The sequence below is a fragment of the Daphnia pulex genome, chromosome 7 (genome assembly GCF_021134715.1).
Source record: "Daphnia pulex isolate KAP4 chromosome 7, ASM2113471v1".
In the NCBI taxonomy this organism is placed as follows: Eukaryota; Metazoa; Arthropoda; class Branchiopoda; order Diplostraca; family Daphniidae; genus Daphnia; species Daphnia pulex.
Window position 1 is genome coordinate 11,848,446 of NC_060023.1, and position 17,557 is coordinate 11,866,002.

At 39.8% G+C, this 17,557-nt stretch overlaps 5 protein-coding genes and 7 long non-coding RNA genes across 16 annotated transcripts; 7 read left to right on the forward strand and 5 right to left on the reverse strand.

Moving 5' to 3' along the window:
- Positions 1-82: 82 nt before the first annotated feature.
- LOC124198615 (proteasome subunit alpha type-1-like) lies at positions 83-2,009 on the forward strand. The gene is made up of 6 exons (XM_046594542.1): positions 83-119; positions 210-580; positions 866-1,276; positions 1,343-1,552; positions 1,614-1,757; positions 1,825-2,009. The coding sequence occupies exons 2-6, from the start codon at positions 578-580 to the stop codon at positions 1,912-1,914; spliced, it is 858 nt and encodes a 285-aa protein (XP_046450498.1). The 5' UTR covers positions 83-119; positions 210-577; the 3' UTR covers positions 1,915-2,009.
- Positions 2,010-2,136: 127 nt separating this feature from the next.
- LOC124198605 (tetratricopeptide repeat protein 8-like) lies at positions 2,137-4,178 on the forward strand. Of its 2 annotated transcripts, XM_046594528.1 has the most exons (6): positions 2,137-2,763; positions 2,837-2,941; positions 3,008-3,201; positions 3,275-3,424; positions 3,485-3,800; positions 3,856-4,178. In XM_046594528.1, the coding sequence occupies exons 1-6, from the start codon at positions 2,209-2,211 to the stop codon at positions 3,949-3,951; spliced, it is 1,416 nt and encodes a 471-aa protein (XP_046450484.1). In that variant the 5' UTR covers positions 2,137-2,208; the 3' UTR covers positions 3,952-4,178. The 2 variants fall into 2 exon arrangements, with proteins under 2 accessions (XP_046450484.1, XP_046450483.1); XM_046594527.1 differs by having other exon boundaries at positions 3,275-3,800.
- Positions 3,975-4,681, reverse strand: LOC124198616. The gene is made up of 3 exons (XM_046594543.1): positions 4,527-4,681; positions 4,306-4,463; positions 3,975-4,251 (listed from the first exon to the last, which is right to left on the reverse strand). The coding sequence occupies exons 1-3, from the start codon at positions 4,678-4,680 to the stop codon at positions 4,021-4,023; spliced, it is 543 nt and encodes a 180-aa protein (XP_046450499.1). The 5' UTR covers position 4,681; the 3' UTR covers positions 3,975-4,020.
- An 89-nt stretch (positions 4,682-4,770) lies between these two features.
- On the forward strand, positions 4,771-6,505 carry LOC124197736. 4 transcript variants are annotated; one of them, XR_006876331.1, is made up of 5 exons: positions 4,771-4,903; positions 5,081-5,523; positions 5,568-5,658; positions 5,729-5,910; positions 6,001-6,505. It is a non-coding gene; the product is annotated as an uncharacterized LOC124197736 (long non-coding RNA). The 4 variants fall into 4 exon arrangements; XR_006876329.1 differs by having other exon boundaries at positions 5,589-5,658; XR_006876328.1 differs by having other exon boundaries at positions 5,081-5,658.
- Positions 6,506-6,523: 18 nt separating this feature from the next.
- LOC124197738 lies at positions 6,524-6,857 on the forward strand. Its single transcript, XR_006876333.1, has 2 exons — positions 6,524-6,576; positions 6,648-6,857. It is a non-coding gene; the product is annotated as an uncharacterized LOC124197738 (long non-coding RNA).
- Positions 6,858-7,060: 203 nt separating this feature from the next.
- LOC124197737 lies at positions 7,061-8,071 on the forward strand. Its single transcript, XR_006876332.1, has 3 exons — positions 7,061-7,163; positions 7,274-7,456; positions 7,527-8,071. It is a non-coding gene; the product is annotated as an uncharacterized LOC124197737 (long non-coding RNA).
- A 580-nt stretch (positions 8,072-8,651) lies between these two features.
- On the reverse strand, positions 8,652-10,144 carry LOC124197668. Its single transcript, XR_006876310.1, has 3 exons — positions 10,024-10,144; positions 9,673-9,939; positions 8,652-8,849 (listed from the first exon to the last, which is right to left on the reverse strand). It is a non-coding gene; the product is annotated as an uncharacterized LOC124197668 (long non-coding RNA).
- Positions 10,145-10,638: 494 nt separating this feature from the next.
- On the forward strand, positions 10,639-12,574 carry LOC124196663. Its single transcript, XR_006875786.1, has 5 exons — positions 10,639-10,731; positions 10,797-11,040; positions 11,114-11,224; positions 11,309-11,565; positions 12,387-12,574. It is a non-coding gene; the product is annotated as an uncharacterized LOC124196663 (long non-coding RNA).
- A 1,460-nt stretch (positions 12,575-14,034) lies between these two features.
- Positions 14,035-14,587, reverse strand: LOC124198350. The gene is made up of 3 exons (XR_006876553.1): positions 14,485-14,587; positions 14,192-14,374; positions 14,035-14,121 (listed from the first exon to the last, which is right to left on the reverse strand). It is a non-coding gene; the product is annotated as an uncharacterized LOC124198350 (long non-coding RNA).
- Positions 14,588-14,691: 104 nt separating this feature from the next.
- Positions 14,692-15,633, reverse strand: LOC124198352. The gene is made up of 4 exons (XR_006876557.1): positions 15,544-15,633; positions 15,255-15,378; positions 15,072-15,193; positions 14,692-15,000 (listed from the first exon to the last, which is right to left on the reverse strand). It is a non-coding gene; the product is annotated as an uncharacterized LOC124198352 (long non-coding RNA).
- Positions 15,634-15,660: 27 nt separating this feature from the next.
- LOC124198346 (COA8 family protein Y39B6A.34, mitochondrial-like) lies at positions 15,661-16,433 on the forward strand. Its single transcript, XM_046594177.1, has 3 exons — positions 15,661-15,822; positions 15,880-16,077; positions 16,142-16,433. The coding sequence occupies exons 1-3, from the start codon at positions 15,721-15,723 to the stop codon at positions 16,373-16,375; spliced, it is 534 nt and encodes a 177-aa protein (XP_046450133.1). The 5' UTR covers positions 15,661-15,720; the 3' UTR covers positions 16,376-16,433.
- A 141-nt stretch (positions 16,434-16,574) lies between these two features.
- On the reverse strand, positions 16,575-17,457 carry LOC124198348 (oligosaccharyltransferase complex subunit ostc-B-like). The gene is made up of 4 exons (XM_046594179.1): positions 17,139-17,457; positions 16,993-17,066; positions 16,705-16,922; positions 16,575-16,641 (listed from the first exon to the last, which is right to left on the reverse strand). The coding sequence occupies exons 1-4, from the start codon at positions 17,275-17,277 to the stop codon at positions 16,623-16,625; spliced, it is 450 nt and encodes a 149-aa protein (XP_046450135.1). The 5' UTR covers positions 17,278-17,457; the 3' UTR covers positions 16,575-16,622.
- Positions 17,458-17,557: the final 100 nt, after the last annotated feature.

Sequence of the window (17,557 nt, forward strand, 5' to 3'; positions counted from 1 at the left end):
TTGGGTACTATTGCGGTTTCGAAAAGTTCGGGGCGGATATTAAAGTCGAAAGCGGATGCGATGATGTTTTGTAAACTGTTATCTGCCTCTTGAAAGTTTGTCGCTCAACACTTTTTCCGGTATGTGAAAACCCATTTAGAATGATTCATCTCTTCCCTATTACAGAATTTTAAATTTGATTCATTATTTTTCTTTTGTTTATTGGACAGCCATGTCACGTCCATGATCCATATCCATTCACAGCATCCGCGTAGTGTACGATTTCATTGTGCAGAAAATTATGTTGATAAATTTTCACTTTGGTATCTTAAATACTTCAAATTCAAAATTTTCTAACATTCATTCAACAAAAAATGTGAAGTAATTTGTTTCAATTTGAAATTTTTAAACGTGAAAAATAATATGGTGAAAACAGAAGAGGCTTCGGTTAGTGTTGTTGCCCTGATTCCTTTCCCATCCTCAGAAAATAATTTTTTGACGGGACACCGCGACTCAGCATTATTCATATTCGTTCGTTTTTCGATTCCCGGCTCGGATTTCTTAACAGATTGAAAGTTTAATTCGTACTCATCAAACCATGGTAAATATTGTACTTAAACGTCTTGAATTCTACTCATAAATTTTGAGGTTTGACTTGAATGTCTTGACTAAACGGCGTTATGAAAGTAACGTTACTTTTCTTCCAAGGCTGTGTTTCATTTCTCCTTTCAATTCAAATTGTTTTAAAGAAGTCAGTCATCTATGCTCAAAAGATGCTCACTACATAATAATAAACACATAGTTGAGGATTGTGCAAAAGTTTTGAATTTGGTACGACTGTAAGCGATTTGTGGATTAGATTTAGCCTCTTATTTTCATTTGACAGTTCCGAAACCAGTATGACAATGATGTCACAGTGTGGAGCCCACAAGGCAGAATCCATCAAGTTGAATATGCCATGGAGGCAGTCAAACAGGGATCAGCCACCATTGGTCTGAAGAGCAAGACACATGCTGCAATCGTGGCTTTGAAACGAGCAACATCTGAGCTGTCTGCTTACCAGAAAAAGATCATTCCTATTGACACACACATGGGTATGACAATTGCTGGTTTGACAGCTGATGCCCGTTTCCTCAGTCGCTACATGAGAACCGAGTGCCTCAACCATCGCTATTCTCACGATGAACCTCTGCCCGTCTCCCGACTCATTGGTAATTTGGGCAACAAACTTCAAGTCTGTACCCAACGCTACGATCGTCGTCCATACGGAGTTGGCCTTCTTGTTGCTGGCTACGATGTAAGTACACAGATTAATTTGAAGTTTGTATAGCAGTTTTTTATAAATCGTTTATTTGTAAAACAGAGCAAAGGTCCTCATATCTACCAGACGTGTCCGTCAGCCACGTATTTTGATTGCAAAGCCATGGCTATTGGTGCTCGATCACAATCAGCACGCACGTACCTGGAAAAGCATTTGAATGAATTTTTGGAGTGCTCTGTCGAGGACTTGGTGCGCCACGGACTGCGAGCTCTTCGCGACACGTTACCCAACGAAGTCGAACTTACTTCAAAGGTAATTTATAATTCGTTGGGTTTAAATGGCTTTGTAAACTAATGCAATTATTTACTCTTAGAACGTCTCAATTGGTGTTGTCGGCAAAGGCATGGATTTCACCATTTACGATGATGGTGGCGTCGAATCTTTTCTGGCTGGTTTGGACAAGGAGGACCGTCGTGGTGGAAGGCCCCTGCCCCCCGATGTTGAAGAAGAATTGAAGGTACGAATATATTAAAACTAAAGCGAAAGTAATCCTGTGAGTAAAACAAATGTATTGTATTGTAAAGGAGGTTCCAATTGGCGAATCTCCAGCACCCGACCAAGATCCGGTTATGGCAGTTGAAATGGACGTTGAGCAGCACAGTGGTAAAGACTGATTTCAGAAAAAAAAGACAAGTGATTTGGAATGTCATTTTTTGGTATTGCGCCCAATACAACATGATCCGAAGTTATCGGGCACATTGGTTGTAAATCTGTTTTTCATTCACTGGTTTTTACTTGGTTAAATAAGTTGCAGGTAAAATCATTTTATTACAATTCGGTTACAGGTGTGTAGATTCCGTTACCATGGTTACACCCGTTATAAGAAACAATAACACAAACTATAACCTCCTTGGAAGTCCCTTTTACTCTGACAAATCAGGTTTAGATTGGAGAGTAAAGCAGTCAAAATGGATCCATTTTATACGGCCATGAGTCTTTACCGGAAAAGAAATTTTGTTCAGTGTGCACAAGTATGTTCGGATATTTTACGAGACGACGGACAACATCAGGCGGCGTGGGTATTGAAAGTGAGAGCCTTGACTCAACGAGTAGCCTACGACGACACGGATGTTTTGGAAAGTTTAGCCGAATCTACCTCGATAGAAAATCACTGGACTAAAACTGCGCCACCTGGAACGTCTACTGTTACTAAAACAGCTCGTCGGGACCCGACCACAGGGACGAACAGACCACCGACTCAATCTCGACCTTTGAGCGGTGTCGTTCGTCTAAATCACAGTGGGTTGGGAGGATCACACGATATTAATAATAGCCAAACAACTGCTAAGAGTCGAGTTCAAACGAGTCGATTGTTAAGTCGGCTGGGTACAGCTTCGTTGTCAACAGAAGCAGAATCATTCATCAACGTGGCGCGTTTAAATCTGGCACAATATGCAGCTTTATCCCAACTAGCCAAACCACTTTTCGAATACCTTTACTATGTTCAAGGAGATGTCAAAAATGTAAGTTTAAATAGTCTTTTTTGTTTGTCTAATTGTGCCAAATTTACATAAATGGTAAATGTTATCCGGCTAGGCATTGGAATTGGCGAATCAAGCTCAACACCACTCATCTACTCTCCATCTGCGCAACAGCGACGAGAAAAATCATTACTGGAAATTTGCAATAGCTAGATGTTTGGTATACATCAGGAGTCAAACTGTTTAAGAGGTTTTGGCGGATAATGTTTACAAATTATCTTTAAAGGTACGTCTAGGGCTTGTACGTCAAATAGTTCAGACTACGTCGGATTGGTACATCCAAATGAATAGTTCAGACGGTGTGCTATTAATGGCAAAATCATACCTGATTGTCGATCAACCACTTACTGCCCTGGTGATTTACAAAAAAGGATTAGAGAAGTTTCCTAAAGATACGGTTATCCTATCAGGAATCGGCAGGTGAGGGTCCATTCAAACATGTAACCACTTTTAAGGAACTAAAACTTAATAACGCGTGCCTTTGAGCAATTAGGATATATGAAGAGCTTCGACAACCGGAAGACTCCGTTTCAACCTACAAGGAAGTCCTGAATTACGATTGCAGCAATACTGAAGCAGTGGCTTGTATTGCAGCACATTTCTTTTATACTAGCCAGCCAGAATGGGCACTCGTTTTCTACAAGTTAGGCTTACTAAAATGTTTACAGTATTATTGGTGGCTAATTGTTAACTTTTCTCTAAGGCGGCTACTTCAAATGGGAATTCACACAGCTGAAGTTTTTTGTAATATTGCACTATGCTGTCTGAAAACGCAACAATATGACATGATCGTTCCTTGCATTGAAAACGCCCTGACTCTTGCTGTAAAAGATGATTTACTGGCTGAAGTATGGTACAACGCTGGTCATGTAGGTCTTGCAATGGGAAACTTGGAACTGGCGGATAAATGCTGGGAGCTGACACGTCGCATTTCCCCAAATCATAGTGAGGCTTGCAATAATTTGGCTGTTTTGGCCTTACTGGAAGGCAAAATACAAGAAGGAAAAGCACTACTTAATGTAAGGATAAAATTCAATTATTTATACAAACACCTAATTACTCATTCATTTCTAGGCATGTTTATCTTTAAATGAAGATCTTACTGAAGCCAAACTTAATCTTAAGCAACTATCAAACCAAGATAACGAAATGATGGAATGCTTAATATAAATTATACCATGAGTGTGACCAGCAAATTTATGAATGCTCTTTTATTACACTGCATTGTTGACTTTGATACTAGCATTTAATTGTTGTTTCATCCCAATAAGAATTCCACTTCTTGTGTTGAAATCTTTTTCTGGGGTCTTTATGGCTCCAAGACGGGTTGATGTTTGACATCAGTCCAGCCTTCTGTGCCATAGTCACCATGGTCCCAATACGCTTCTGTTGTCTTTTGCATAGATTGGTTACTCTGCGGGGCAACATACACCCATCAGTTCTTACAAACTGACTTAGAATGAGAACATCCTAAATAAAAACAAGACTGAGAATATATTATAACATAAACATTTAAAAACTTACTGTGTGTTTCACATCTAGATTGAGTTTACACATGTAACAGCAGGAATTGCAGTGTCCCTCACTATCTAATTTGACTGTAACTAGCTGGGTAACTCTGGAAGATGGGAGGTAAGACCCGGCAATCACTACAGTTCCGTCCGGTGTTTCATTTTGGGTAACTATAAGTAAGTAGATCAATATGTGAATTTTTAAAAATAAACTAAATGAAGTAGGAATATTACCCTGTTTAATATTTCGAGTACTCACTGCAAAAATATTACTAGTTTTCATAACATTTCTTTCAAAAATCTTTCGGCCTATTTGGGACAAGTTTCGCAAAGCCATGTTGTTTTTTCTTTGAGTCTTCTTATTCAACTCGATGTTATGACAAAGCATTAGCTTTGATTTCAATCGCTAGATGGAAATGTTGAGGGTAACTTTGAAATATCGAAGTGGCACTAGAGGGACATGTGATGTTTACATTTTGAACCGACAACTCGTTTTTTGTTTCAGTTTGTTTTTCGACAAAGTTAAAGGCCTTAAAGCTAATTATTCTCCTAATTTAATTAAAAATTTTATTTGTGGCGCTCACGTTGAAATAGAAGTAAACAAAAAATAAGTAATTTATTTCTTTTATTTCAGAGCAATCAGTAATACGTATTAATATGAATCCATGTCTCTGTGTTGCTCTGAATTGTGATACTGGTTGAATAGTTGAAATGCACTAATGCAGCCAGAGCCAGTTAAAGGCTCTGATGCAGCCTCTGATCTGATCTTCTTCACATTTGATTATTAGGTGGCATCAAGCTTCATCAATTGGCAACATCCCTAGTTCGCTAACTAGTTCAACTTAGTTTGACGAAAGTTAGTCTGTACTCTGTAGGCTGCGTCTTCCGGTCCAGACGGATTAAAAATTCACGTCGGTCGACGGTCATAGAGTAGACCTGGAGTAGACCCAGGATTGAGGCTTCCAAGTTCCAACTCAACGTAGTGTCATGTACACTGAAGTTTCATCATTTGGACATTTGAATGATTTAATTGTAGTAAGCAATTGCCCAATCTTATATCTTAATAACTGCGAACGGGTGTACACGTGGTGGAGCAGTCAAGGAAATGTTGAAAACACAACCGGATTCCCTCGCCAGAATTCCAGAACAAGAAGCCAGGCATAAATGGTTTGGATTGGATTTCAATTTCTGCATGTTGAAAACATTTTGTGCCACAAGAAAATTAAATTCTGTGAGTACATCTAGGGCTTATCACCATCGTTCACCTAAGTCTAGGTTTTTTCCACTTCATTACAGCATCCAGTGGTGAAGAACAAGTGAACTTGGGCATTCAGTGTATGCCACACCCCAACCTGAACTGCTGGAGGTACACAAAATGTTTTGCCCTGAAGTTTACATGTGTATCAATGCTGACCATAGTTTCTCTTCCACATCAGGCCTAAATGTATCACTGATGAAGACAAACGAGAAAAACTATGGCAACTGGATATATCGACGGTGGTGCCGGTGCTGTGGGGGCAGTCAGCAGTAAGCCAGGGGTCGCCGGACCGAAAAGTGGAGTTTGATGACTTAAAAATCTTTTGACTCTGCAGACACACATGAGCAACATGATTATTGGGTAAGGCAATTGCAACCTTTCATTGTGTGTGCGTTTTCATTAAAAAAAATTAACATGTTCTATATTGATTAATGAAATTTCTCTTCTCAGCTAATCGTTTGATCTACAAACATCCAACTGAACAGGTATTGAAGGATAGTGTTTAAAAGGTGGGAAATGGATGGAAAATTTTGTACGATAAAATGCTGCATATCATTATAACGATGGCACAGGTATGCTGTATTTCTTCAATGGCCAAAATTTAAATTCAATTCTCTGGTTGTGAGAATAGTGAGTGTTGGTGGCCCAACCTAATTTGAATAACATTAAGCTTTTGAGTCGAATCTATAGAGTAACGTGATGGCTCGCAGTCCTTTTAAAGATGATAATTTAACTTGTATTTTACAATTGATACATTGAATTGCAATCCTAAAACTTTTGACAGGATAAATTTGTGTCATCCACTGCTTCGTGAAGATGTGTTAGAGTGAAACACTGTTCAATTGTTGACTTTGTTTCCTTTAAGTGAGTTTTAAGCCATTTGGTATTAATTTGATATTGTTTTTTGTAAACCCATCCCCGGCAACGTCAACCTGCAGAAGGAAGAGGCCAGTTTGCATGTCCTTCACTTTCGAAGGTCACTGAGATCATTACGTAAAACTGTCAATGTTGTGGTGTAGAGGTTGGGTAAGAAAGGCAAGTTTTACATAACCATTTGGTATTAATTTGATATTGTTTTTTTGTAAACCCATCCCCAGCAACGTCAACCTGCGGGAGGAAAGGCCAGTTTGTACGTCATTCAACCGAAGGTCACGGAGATCATTACATAGAATTGGTAAAACTTTCTTGCAGTGGTGTAGAGGTTGGGTGAGAACGACACGTGTTGCAACATTATCAAGTAGGTCTACAATTGCCGCAAGGCTTGAGTTGAGAGGTAAGGGTGAGAAAAAGTCGTATAAAAGGAGAGAGAAAAGGCCACAGTGATCAGTCGAGTTAGGATCTCCGACACGGGAACAACTGCAGCGCACCAGATGACTTCTTCATCTCATTATCAGTTCGCAATCATGGGTAAATAATCAATTTTAATTCGAGTCGTGAATGAATTCTATCTTATGTTAGTTATTGAAATGACTAGTTGTATTCGAAAATTAATTTTTAAATCGTTTATTGTATTGTTAACTATGACGCCGTGCTGCAGTTGGGTGTTGCATCGTTGATGTCGACCACGAGAGAAAATCATACTGCAACATACTCTGCTCCATCTTAAAACATGGGTAAATATTCTGTTTGTTTTTAACATGGAGTTGTGAATCATTCCATATTTTTCTATTCGTTAATTTACTAGTTCTAACTAATAATTAATGTTAAATTATTTTTTGTCTAGTTGACTATGGGTCGTGCTGCTGTTGGGTGTTGTATCGTTGATGGCTGGGGCGATCACGGGGTACCGATGTATTTGAGTGTGGTGGTACCAAACCGCAACGCCGCCGCTTTACTACACAACGAAGTCAACATACGGAACATGTACTTCTCGAGGCCCCTAAATACTACACCACCAAGGCTCTAAGTATTAAACTAAAACCTACCGATGCCTCATCTAACTATACTAATGCTCCCATGTACTATTCTGTTCCCAGCTACTACACCGAGGATCTAACTTGTTACATCACCGAAACGCCCAAATACTGCACTACAACCTACGTTGCCCCAGCTTACACCACGAAGGGAGCCGAGTACTACACCACGAAGGGAGCCGAGTACTACACCACGAAGGGAGCCGAGTACTACACCACGAAGGGAGCCGAGTACTACACCACGAAGGGAGCCGAGTACTACACCACGAAGGGAGCCGAGTACTACACCACGAAGGGAGCCGAGTACTACACCACGAAGGGAGCCGAGTACTACACCACGAAGGGAGCCGAGTACTACACCACGAAGGGAGCCGAGTACTACACCACTACTTACGCTACTACCACTTACTACACCGAAGCACCTAAGTATTACTCTGCCCCGAGTTATTACAACACTAAGGCAGCCGCAACTTACTACATGGAGCTTCCTTAATGTCAGAGCCGACTATTTGAGTTTATTATTATTTGTCGGTGGTCTTCATGATCATTGGTCACTGGGAGTTAATTGTTGATCTTAAATGAGTAAATAAAAATATTAATGCGGGTAATTCTTTTGCAAGACTTCAATGGTAGTAACTTCAAGCCTGTCAACGTTGTTTCATGTCTCAATGGTGATTACTGCCATAGTCACTCTACATACGGACATGTTCTAGCGGTTTAACGATGATATTTCAAGGGTAAGTTACGAACAAACTTGTAACTGTTGGATCTGTTAAAGGGGAAGTGACTGATCTTGGTAATTCCTAAACAAGACTTGGTATAAATTAAAAGACAATGAACAAAAAACTTATAAAAAGAATTGTGTTATATTGTCCCACCTCCACCCACAATTCCACCACATTTTACAATCACATACACATATACATACATACATACACTTGAGTTAACCCGTTGGCTGCCACGCCATACAACCCGTAGGTTGCTTTCTACTAATCTACGTGCCACGTCTGAAGGATCCATGACCAAGTGGGACTTGCCATTGCTGACAAGTCCGTGCTGACAAGGGGAGGACTAAGGTGCATTGCCTTTTAACAGGCTTGCCTTGCGGCAAAGTTTGGGCTTGGCGACTCCCCGACCCTGCGGCTTTTAAACCACGAGACCGAACAGCGCGGCCCGTGCAGTGGAGGACAAAGGTGTGGCAGCCAACGGGTTAACTAACACAAACACAAACACAATACGATGATCCACATTGATGACGAGTCTCGGTGTCGGTCGCGATTTCACCGAGTTTCGTTCGCACCAGGAGCAGGGGCAACATCCAACGGAGACCGGTGACGATTGTCAAAGATGAGAAAATCCATCTTCTCGACGTCTCCTCTGCATTACCTGAATCAAGACAAACAATTCTTATTAAGTGACATGCCAATAAAAGTTACATAATAGTCACATAATACATATGGGATCATTGATCTGTTTTTTTTTGCTCAAAACTTCAAAGGCGCGCTTTAAATTGCTTAAAATCTACCTAAGAATATTGAGAACTGTACACATAACAAAGCTCACTTGCTAGTCTAAAAAAAAAATTCCGGAAGTAGACCGGAAGTAACCACAGCGCCTCAACCATTGAGCTGTCATCAAATTAAACCACATATTCGTGATCTCCATGAAATTTGGGGTCGATTAGGTGTGATTTAAACGAAATCCAAAATTTGGCCAAAATCGAGAATTTTCCTGAACTATAGTTCAGGAAAATTTTCGAAACCGGAAGTACGAAAACGTAAAAAAGATAACATGAACTTTACCACAAATTTTACGAGGATCACGAATATGTGGTTCTTTTGCTCCTCAAATGAATATTTACTGAACTACAGACTGAAATGAGCAAACCGGAAGTAGAAAAAAAAGCAAAATTTCGAAAATTTAACAAGTGAGCTTTGTTGCTAGCATAGTAATCGTCAGTTATCACTAAATATTTCAAAAAAATAACTGCCGATAAATGTTAAAAGACATGTGCAAAGTTCCTGAAACTGACTGTTTTGACAGCTGCAAATTTTCAAAAAGCCATCTAGCGTTGGAAAAAAGAAACTTCAATATTAAACTTCGTTGGCGCGTAAGAAGGGCCTGATTTTGGAAACTACTACACGGACAGAGTCTAACTCAACTAGACTATTGGTAGATAACCTACGAAAATAAGTCAAATGTTGGGTACCTGGGCATAATCCCGTGGTGAATGATGACAGGTGTGTCACAGGCTCACAGCGGGCGGAAGCGAACACTGAAGTAATTTAATTCGTCAATGAAGCACAAGAAGCAGCGTACGTCGTGAAGATAAGGACCCAGACGTTGGTAGAAGTCCTTCTTCTTTCTTGGATACAAAAACCAGCGTTGGCTCAGGACTCACGATTCCATGAAGAATCTGCGTTGTAGATTGAAACTGGCGGCCGACTCGCGATCTCAGAGGACGTCATAAATAGTTCTGTAAAAATGAGTTGGGAATTAAAAGGAAGCTTAAACAAAATTAACTCATAGTAGCATGGCAAAAGGTGATAATGATGTTTACCTTTATCATTTGGGTGACGAATTCAGAAAGACATTAGACTTTGATCAAGCAGATCTGGAAATGTACTAAATACACCTCTTCATGTACATTCACTGAAACTGGAACTGTAATTAGCAATTGGATAAGGAAAATTATTTATATTATTTACAAATTTACATATGAAAAACAAAACTCTACCTATCTCTCAGCTGGGTTGCCTTCTGAGCGGCTGTAGAAACAGTTGTACACTCGACAAACAATCTGACACAGGTTACACTTGCAACTTGCAAGATTCAGAAAAGATCCTATGGTCCATGCACAAGAACTTTGTCTAATTCCACTGTATGTAGGCTTCAAATATGAGTTTCAGGGTTTTGACAGCATAAGGATCCAATGGATGGAAAGCAACTTTAGCACTAAGTCAACTTGTTGGAATGACGGACTGACTTTCTAGAATTTAAAGAGATGGATGTAATATTTCAAAATAAAGAAACAAGGTCAAGATAAACCTACACCATAAACCTACAAACGAAGTTCAATTGAGTATTCGGAATCACAAAAGGGTTCTATTAACGGTGGAGTTCTTCTGTCAGCAACCCTTATTTACTGACCGCTAGATGCCACTGTTTTCAATTGATTTTGTCATACGGCCTGCATCATGAAACATGGCGAAACAAATTGTTGCTATTTACTTATTTTTCTGTGAATTCTCAATTGAACTTCGTTTGTGTAAGTTTATCTTGACCTAGTTTCCTTATTTTTTTATCTATTACATCCATTTCTTCAAATTCTAGAAAGTCAGTCCGTCATTCCAACAAGTTGACTTAGTGCTCAGTCACTTTCCATCCATTAAATCCTTATGCTGTCAAAAGCCTGAAACTCATATTTGAAGCCTGCATACAGTGGAATTAGACAAAAGTTTTTGTGCATGGACCATGGATCTTTTCTGAATCTTGCAAGTGTAACCTGTGTCAGAATGTTTGTCGAGTGTCCAACTGTTTCTACAGCCGCTCAGAAGGCAACCCAGCTGAGAGATAGGTAGAGTTTTGTTTTTCATATGTAAATTTGTAAATAATTTAGATAATTTTCCTTATCCAATTGCTAATTACAGTTCCAGTTTCAGTGAATGTACATGAAGAGTGTGAAGTGTATTTAGTACATTTACCAGATCTGCTTGATGAAAGTCAAATGCCTTACTGAATTCGTCACCCAAATGATAAAGGTAAACATCATTATCACCTTTTACCATGCTACTATGAGTTAATTTTGTTTAAGCTTCCTTTTAATTCCCAACTCATTTTTACAGAACTATTTATGACGTCCTCTGAGATCGCGAGTCGGCCGCCAGTTTCAATCTACAACGCAGTTTCTTCATGGAATCGTGAGTCCTGAACCAACGCTGGTTTTTGTCCATGACAGAAGAAGGACTTCTACCAACGTTCGGGTCCTTATCTTCACCACGTACGCTGCTTCTTGTGCTTCATTGGCGAATTAAATCACTTCAGTGTTCGCTTCCGCCCGCTGTGACACACCTGTCATCATTCACCACGGGATTATGCCCAGGTACCCAACATTTGACTTATTTTCGTAGGTTATCTACCAATAGTCTAGTTGAGTTAGATTTAGTCTGTCCGTGTAGTAGTTTCCAAAATCAGGCCCTTCTTTCGCGCCAACAAAGTTTAACATTGAAGTTTCTTTTTTCCAACGCTAGATGGCTTTTTGAAAATTTGCAGCTGTCAAAACAGTCAGTTTCAGAAACTTTGCACATGTCTTTTAACATTTATCGGCAGTTATTTTTTTGAAATATTTAGTGATAACTGACGATTACTATGCCAGTAACAAAGCTCACTTGTTAAATTTTCGATATTTTGCTTTTTTTTTCTACTTTCGGTTTGCTCATTTCAGTCTGTAGTTCAGTAAATATTCATTCGAGGAGCAAACGAACCACATATTCGTGATCCTCGTAAAATTTGTGGTAAAGTTCATGTTATATTTTTTACGTTTTCGTACTTCCGGTTTCGAAAATTTTCCTGAACTATAGTTCAGGAAAATTCTCGATTTTGGCCAAATTTTGGATTTCGTTTAAATCACATCTAATCGACCCCAAATTTCATGGAGATCACGAATATGTGGTTTAATTTGATGACAGCTCAATGGTTGAGGCGCTGTGGTTACTTCCGGTCTACTTCCGGATTTTTTTTTTAGACTAGCAAGTGAGCTTTGTTATGTGTACAGTTCTTAATATTGCAAGCTTGTTTTTAAGTTTTAAAAATTGCATTTCTAAATGTTTGAGCTAAAAAACCAGATCGATGTGCCTATATGTATTATGTAACTTTTATTGGCATGTCACTTTATTAAGTAAGAATTGTTTTGTTTTTATTCAGGTAATGCAGAGGAGACGTCGAGAAGATGGATTTTCCCATCTTTAACAATCGTCACCGGTCTCCGTCGGACGTTGCCCCTGCTCCTGGTGCGAACGAAACTCGGTGGAATCGCGACCGACACCGAGACTCGTCATCAACGTGGATCATCATATTGTTGGTATTATTGTGTTTGTGTTAGTTAACCCGTTGGCTGCCACACCTTTGTCCTCCACTGCACGGGCCGCGCTGTTCGGTCTCGTGGTTTAAAAGCCGCGGGGTCGGGGAGTCGCCAAGCCCAAACTTTGCCGCAAGGCAAGCCTGTTAAAAGGCAATGCACCTTAGTCCTCCCCTTGTCAGCACGGACTTGTCAGCAATGGCAAGTCCCACTTGGTCATGGATCCTTCAGACGTGGCACGTAGATTAGTAGAAAGCAACCTACGGGTTGTATGGCGTGGCAGCCAACGGGTTAACTTAAATGTATGTATGTATATGTGTATGTGATTGTAAAATGTGGTGGAATTGTGGGTGGAGGTGGGACAATATAACACAATTCTTTTTATAAGTTTTTTGTTCATTATCTTTTAGTTTATACCAAGTCTTGTTTAGGAATTATCTCAACTTTTAAGTCTTTCATTTATACCAAGATCAGTCACTTCCCTTTAACAGATCCAACAGTTACAAGTTTGTTCGTAACTTACCCTTGAAATATCATCGTTAAACCGCTAGAACATGTCCGTATGTAGAGTGACTATGGCAGTAATCACCATTGAGACATGAAACAACGTTGACAGGCTTGAAGTTACTACTATTGAAGTCTTGCAAAAGAATTACCCGCATTAATATTTTTATTTACTCATTTAAGATCAACAATTAACTCCCAGTGACCAATGATCATGAAGACCACCGACAAATAATAATAAACTCAAATAGTCGGCTCTGACATTAAGGAAGCTCCATGTAGTAAGTTGCGGCTGCCTTAGTGTTGTAATAACTCGGGGCAGAGTAATACTTAGGTGCTTCGGTGTAGTAAGTGGTAGTAGCGTAAGTAGTGGTGTAGTATTCGGCTCCCTTCGTGGTGTAGTACTCGGCTCCCTTCGTGGTGTAGTACTCGGCTCCCTTCGTGGTGTAGTACTCGGCTCCCTTCGTGGTGTAGTACTCGGCTCCCTTCGTGGTGTAGTACTCGGCTCCCTTCGTGGTGTAGTACTCGGCTCCCTTCGTGGTGTAGTACTCGGCTCCCTTCGTGGTGTAGTACTCGGCTCCCTTCGTGGTGTAGTACTCGGCTCCCTTCGTGGTGTAGTACTCGGCTCCCTTCGTGGTGTAGTACTCGGCTCCCTTCGTGGTGTAGTACTCGGCTCCCTTCGTGGTGTAGTACTCGGCTCCCTTCGTGGTGTAGTACTCGGCTCCCTTCGTGGTGTAGTACTCGGCTCCCTTCGTGGTGTAGTACTCGGCTCCCTTCGTGGTGTAGTACTCGGCTCCCTTCGTGGTGTAGTACTCGGCTCCCTTCGTGGTGTAGTACTCGGCTCCCTTCGTGGTGTAGTACTCGGCTCCCTTCGTGGTGTAGTACTCGACTCCCTTCGTGGTGTAGTACTCGGCTACCTTCGTGGTGTAGTACTCGGCTACCTTCGTGGTGTAGTACTCGGCTACCTTCGCGGTGTAGTACTCGGCTCCCTTCGTGGTGTAAGCTGGGGCAACGTAGGTTGTAGTGCAGTATTTGGGCGTTTCGGTGATGTAACAAGTTAGATCCTCGGTGTAGTAGCTGGGAACAGAATAGTACATGGGAGCATTAGTATAGTTAGATGAGGCATCGGTAGGTTTTAGTTTAATACTTAGAGCCTTGGTGGTGTAGTATTTAGGGGCCTCGGGAAGTACATGTTCCGTATGTTGACTTCGTTGTGTAGTAAAGCGGCGGCGTTGCGGTTTGGTACCACCACACTCAAATACATCGGTACCCCGTGATCGCCCCAGCCATCAACGATACAACACCCAACAGCAGCACGACCCATAGTCAACTAGACAAAAAATAATTTAACATTAATTATTAGTTAGAACTAGTAAATTAACGAATAGAAAAATATGGAATGATTCACAACTCCATGTTAAAAACAAACAGAATATTTACCCATGTTTTAAGATGGAGCAGAGTATGTTGCAGTATGATTTTCTCTCGTGGTCGACATCAACGATGCAACACCCAACTGCAGCACGGCGTCATAGTTAACAATACAATAAACGATTTAAAAATTAATTTTCGAATACAACTAGTCATTTCAATAACTAACATAAGATAGAATTCATTCACGACTCGAATTAAAATTGATTATTTACCCATGATTGCGAACTGATAATGAGATGAAGAAGTCATCTGGTGCGCTGCAGTTGTTGCCGTGTCGTAGACGTTCACTCGACTGATCACTGTGGCCTTTTCTCTCTCCTTTTATACGACTTTTTCTCACCCTTACCTCTCAACTCAAGGCTTGCGGCAATTGTAGACCTACTTGATAATGTTGCAACACGTGTCGTTCTCACCCAACCTCTACACCACTGCAAGAAAGTTTTACCAATTCTATGTAATGATCTCCGTGACCTTCGGTTGAATGACATACAAACTGGCCTTTCCTCCCGCAGGTTGACGTAGCTGGGGATGGGTTTACAAAAAACATTATCAAAATGAATACCAAATGGTTATGTAAAACTTGCCTTTCTTACCCAACCTCTACACCACAACATTGACAGTTTTACGTAATGATCTCAGTGACCTTCGAAAGTGAAGGACATGCAAACTGGCCTCTTCCTTCTGCTTCTGTAGGTTGACGTTGCCGGGGATGGGTCTACAAAAAACAATATCAAATTAATACCAAATGACTTAAAACTCACTTTATCCAAATTTACATTTAAGTAAATTGACTCGTTTCTTCGGTGAATGAATAAATCTTCCATTTCGAACCACTTTTTTTTCTTCCATATTGTTTGAAGGACACTCGACTTTTTTGAAGATGTTCCACTGCTAACTTATCTAAAAAGTTTCAAACACATGATCAATCCATATTCATTTCATAATGTGCACACGGTTGACCCTTGTTAGAAACCTCTTTTCTTAGTCAATAAGTTCTCAACAAAAACAACAGTAACAAACCAATAATCTACATTCACAACTTAAAAGAATATAAGGAAGAATTACCATTTTTTTTACAAAAATGTCAGGAAAAAAGTACACCGTAGAGGCGTAGAGAAATTTACTTGCATTTACGATCAGCGTCTCCAAATTAAATGGCGAATAATACAATTCTTATTTGTTCATCGCACACCATCTATGGGAATGTAGCAAGAAATTTTAAATTGAGAAAGTGGTCACTAGATGGACATGAAATGTTTACATTTTACAAGGATGGCGACTCTAGCTACAGCCACACGCGTCTCGACAACTCGTTTTTTGTTTTATCGTTGTTTTTCTACAGAGGTAAAGCACTATTTTTTGAAATTTCCCACTTTGTGTTATAAGCCTTATAATTTATAGGTTCCAGAGGCTGTTTCTAAAGCCATTGCCACAACAGATGTCTACGGCCCTCCAGACCCAAAGTCAAGTCTTCGCCTAATCACCTTCTATATCGCCCCTGATGAAACTGAAGCTGAGAAAGAGTACAGACTTAGACGGGCTCAGGTACAGGAATGGAACCACTTATTTTGGACTATCCATAATGTTCAATTTACCCAGGTGATTAATTGTCTAATTACTATAAATTTGAATTTACTTTTGATAACGCTGCATCCATGAGCAGGCCAAAGAAGAATTTGTGACATCAGTGTTAGAGAGAAGAGGTAAAGATGCCACCACAACAGGGCAACCCCTAACTGCTGATGATTTATCTGAATTCTACAGGGCATTCCTAGATCAAAATAGGGAAAAGCACTTGAAGTATAATGTAGAATGGCACATGAAAAACATGGGTCTTCTATGGCCTGGAATTAAGGCAAATTTAAGTAGATTTAAAAAGGGTTTTTCTACTATGTAAAGTTATGTAACATAGGTCCCAGTACAGACTTATTTAATACATTGTGTTAAGATTGTAATTGTCATTATTAGTTGTCACTTCTTTTCAGCTTCATTTAGAAGCTCAGTATTGCCAACAAGCAGAAAAGTAGGGAAGTGGCAATTAGAAAAACAGAGACTTGCAGCAAAGTACAGAGAGAAGGGCCAGAAAGCATACAAAATTATACTTGAACTCTTATGTATTTCATCCCCATTGTTGGTCATCACATCTATGACTGCAGATAACCACTAAAATAAAATAATAAAAACATTTAAATTGGTGTCATGGAGTTGAAGAAACGAATAACTTACGGCAGTTTCATTCTCATGAAAATCCATGTGGTCAGGAATGAAATAACAATGCAGATAAATCCAAGAAAGATGAGAAGCAGTCTGTTGAACTTAGGCATGGTAGTAGATTGGGTTTGGTCAAGTATTACATAGCCTAATCCACCAAGGGTAAACATGAAACTGGATGCAAGACCTTCTAAAATGTATTGGCCATTGACTCTGTATGGCATGAAGGCAACCTATTCAAATTAATAAACCATCAAGCATTTAGAAACACATAGTGGGAGTCTTTGATATGGTAAAACTCACTGGACGAGAATGTCCTCGCTCATCAGTTGTTGACCCAATTGAAGGTGGCTCCACAATAACATCATAGATTATACCTGATTAGATCAAAATAATATTAAACAATCATGATTTTATATTTGTCAATAACAGCAATATTCTATACACACCTCCTGTAACCATGAAATATGACAACAGAACGATAGAGAACACGGTCATTGCTGAGGGCTGGTGAAACCATGTCGGTTTTTTTATTTTCAAATTGGGTACTTCCAACACGGAAAAAGGAATGCTGTATAAAACTTCCATTGTGCCTTTATAGAATAATATTTTTCTCAATTAAGCATCCGTCCAAAATAAACCGGCTCAAACGTCAACTGACTGCACGCCACGTAGTGACAGCTGAGAGGTAGCTACGCTTTGCAGAGATGCCGATAACACAGAATATGATCATTAAAAAAAAACAACTCAATAATGAAAAAATATAGATTTGATCAATAACAAAATACTATTATCGCTCGACAAAGCCAATTTTAAAAATAAAACTGAAAGAAAATGATGGCTTCATTGTTAACATTTTGGAGAGAAG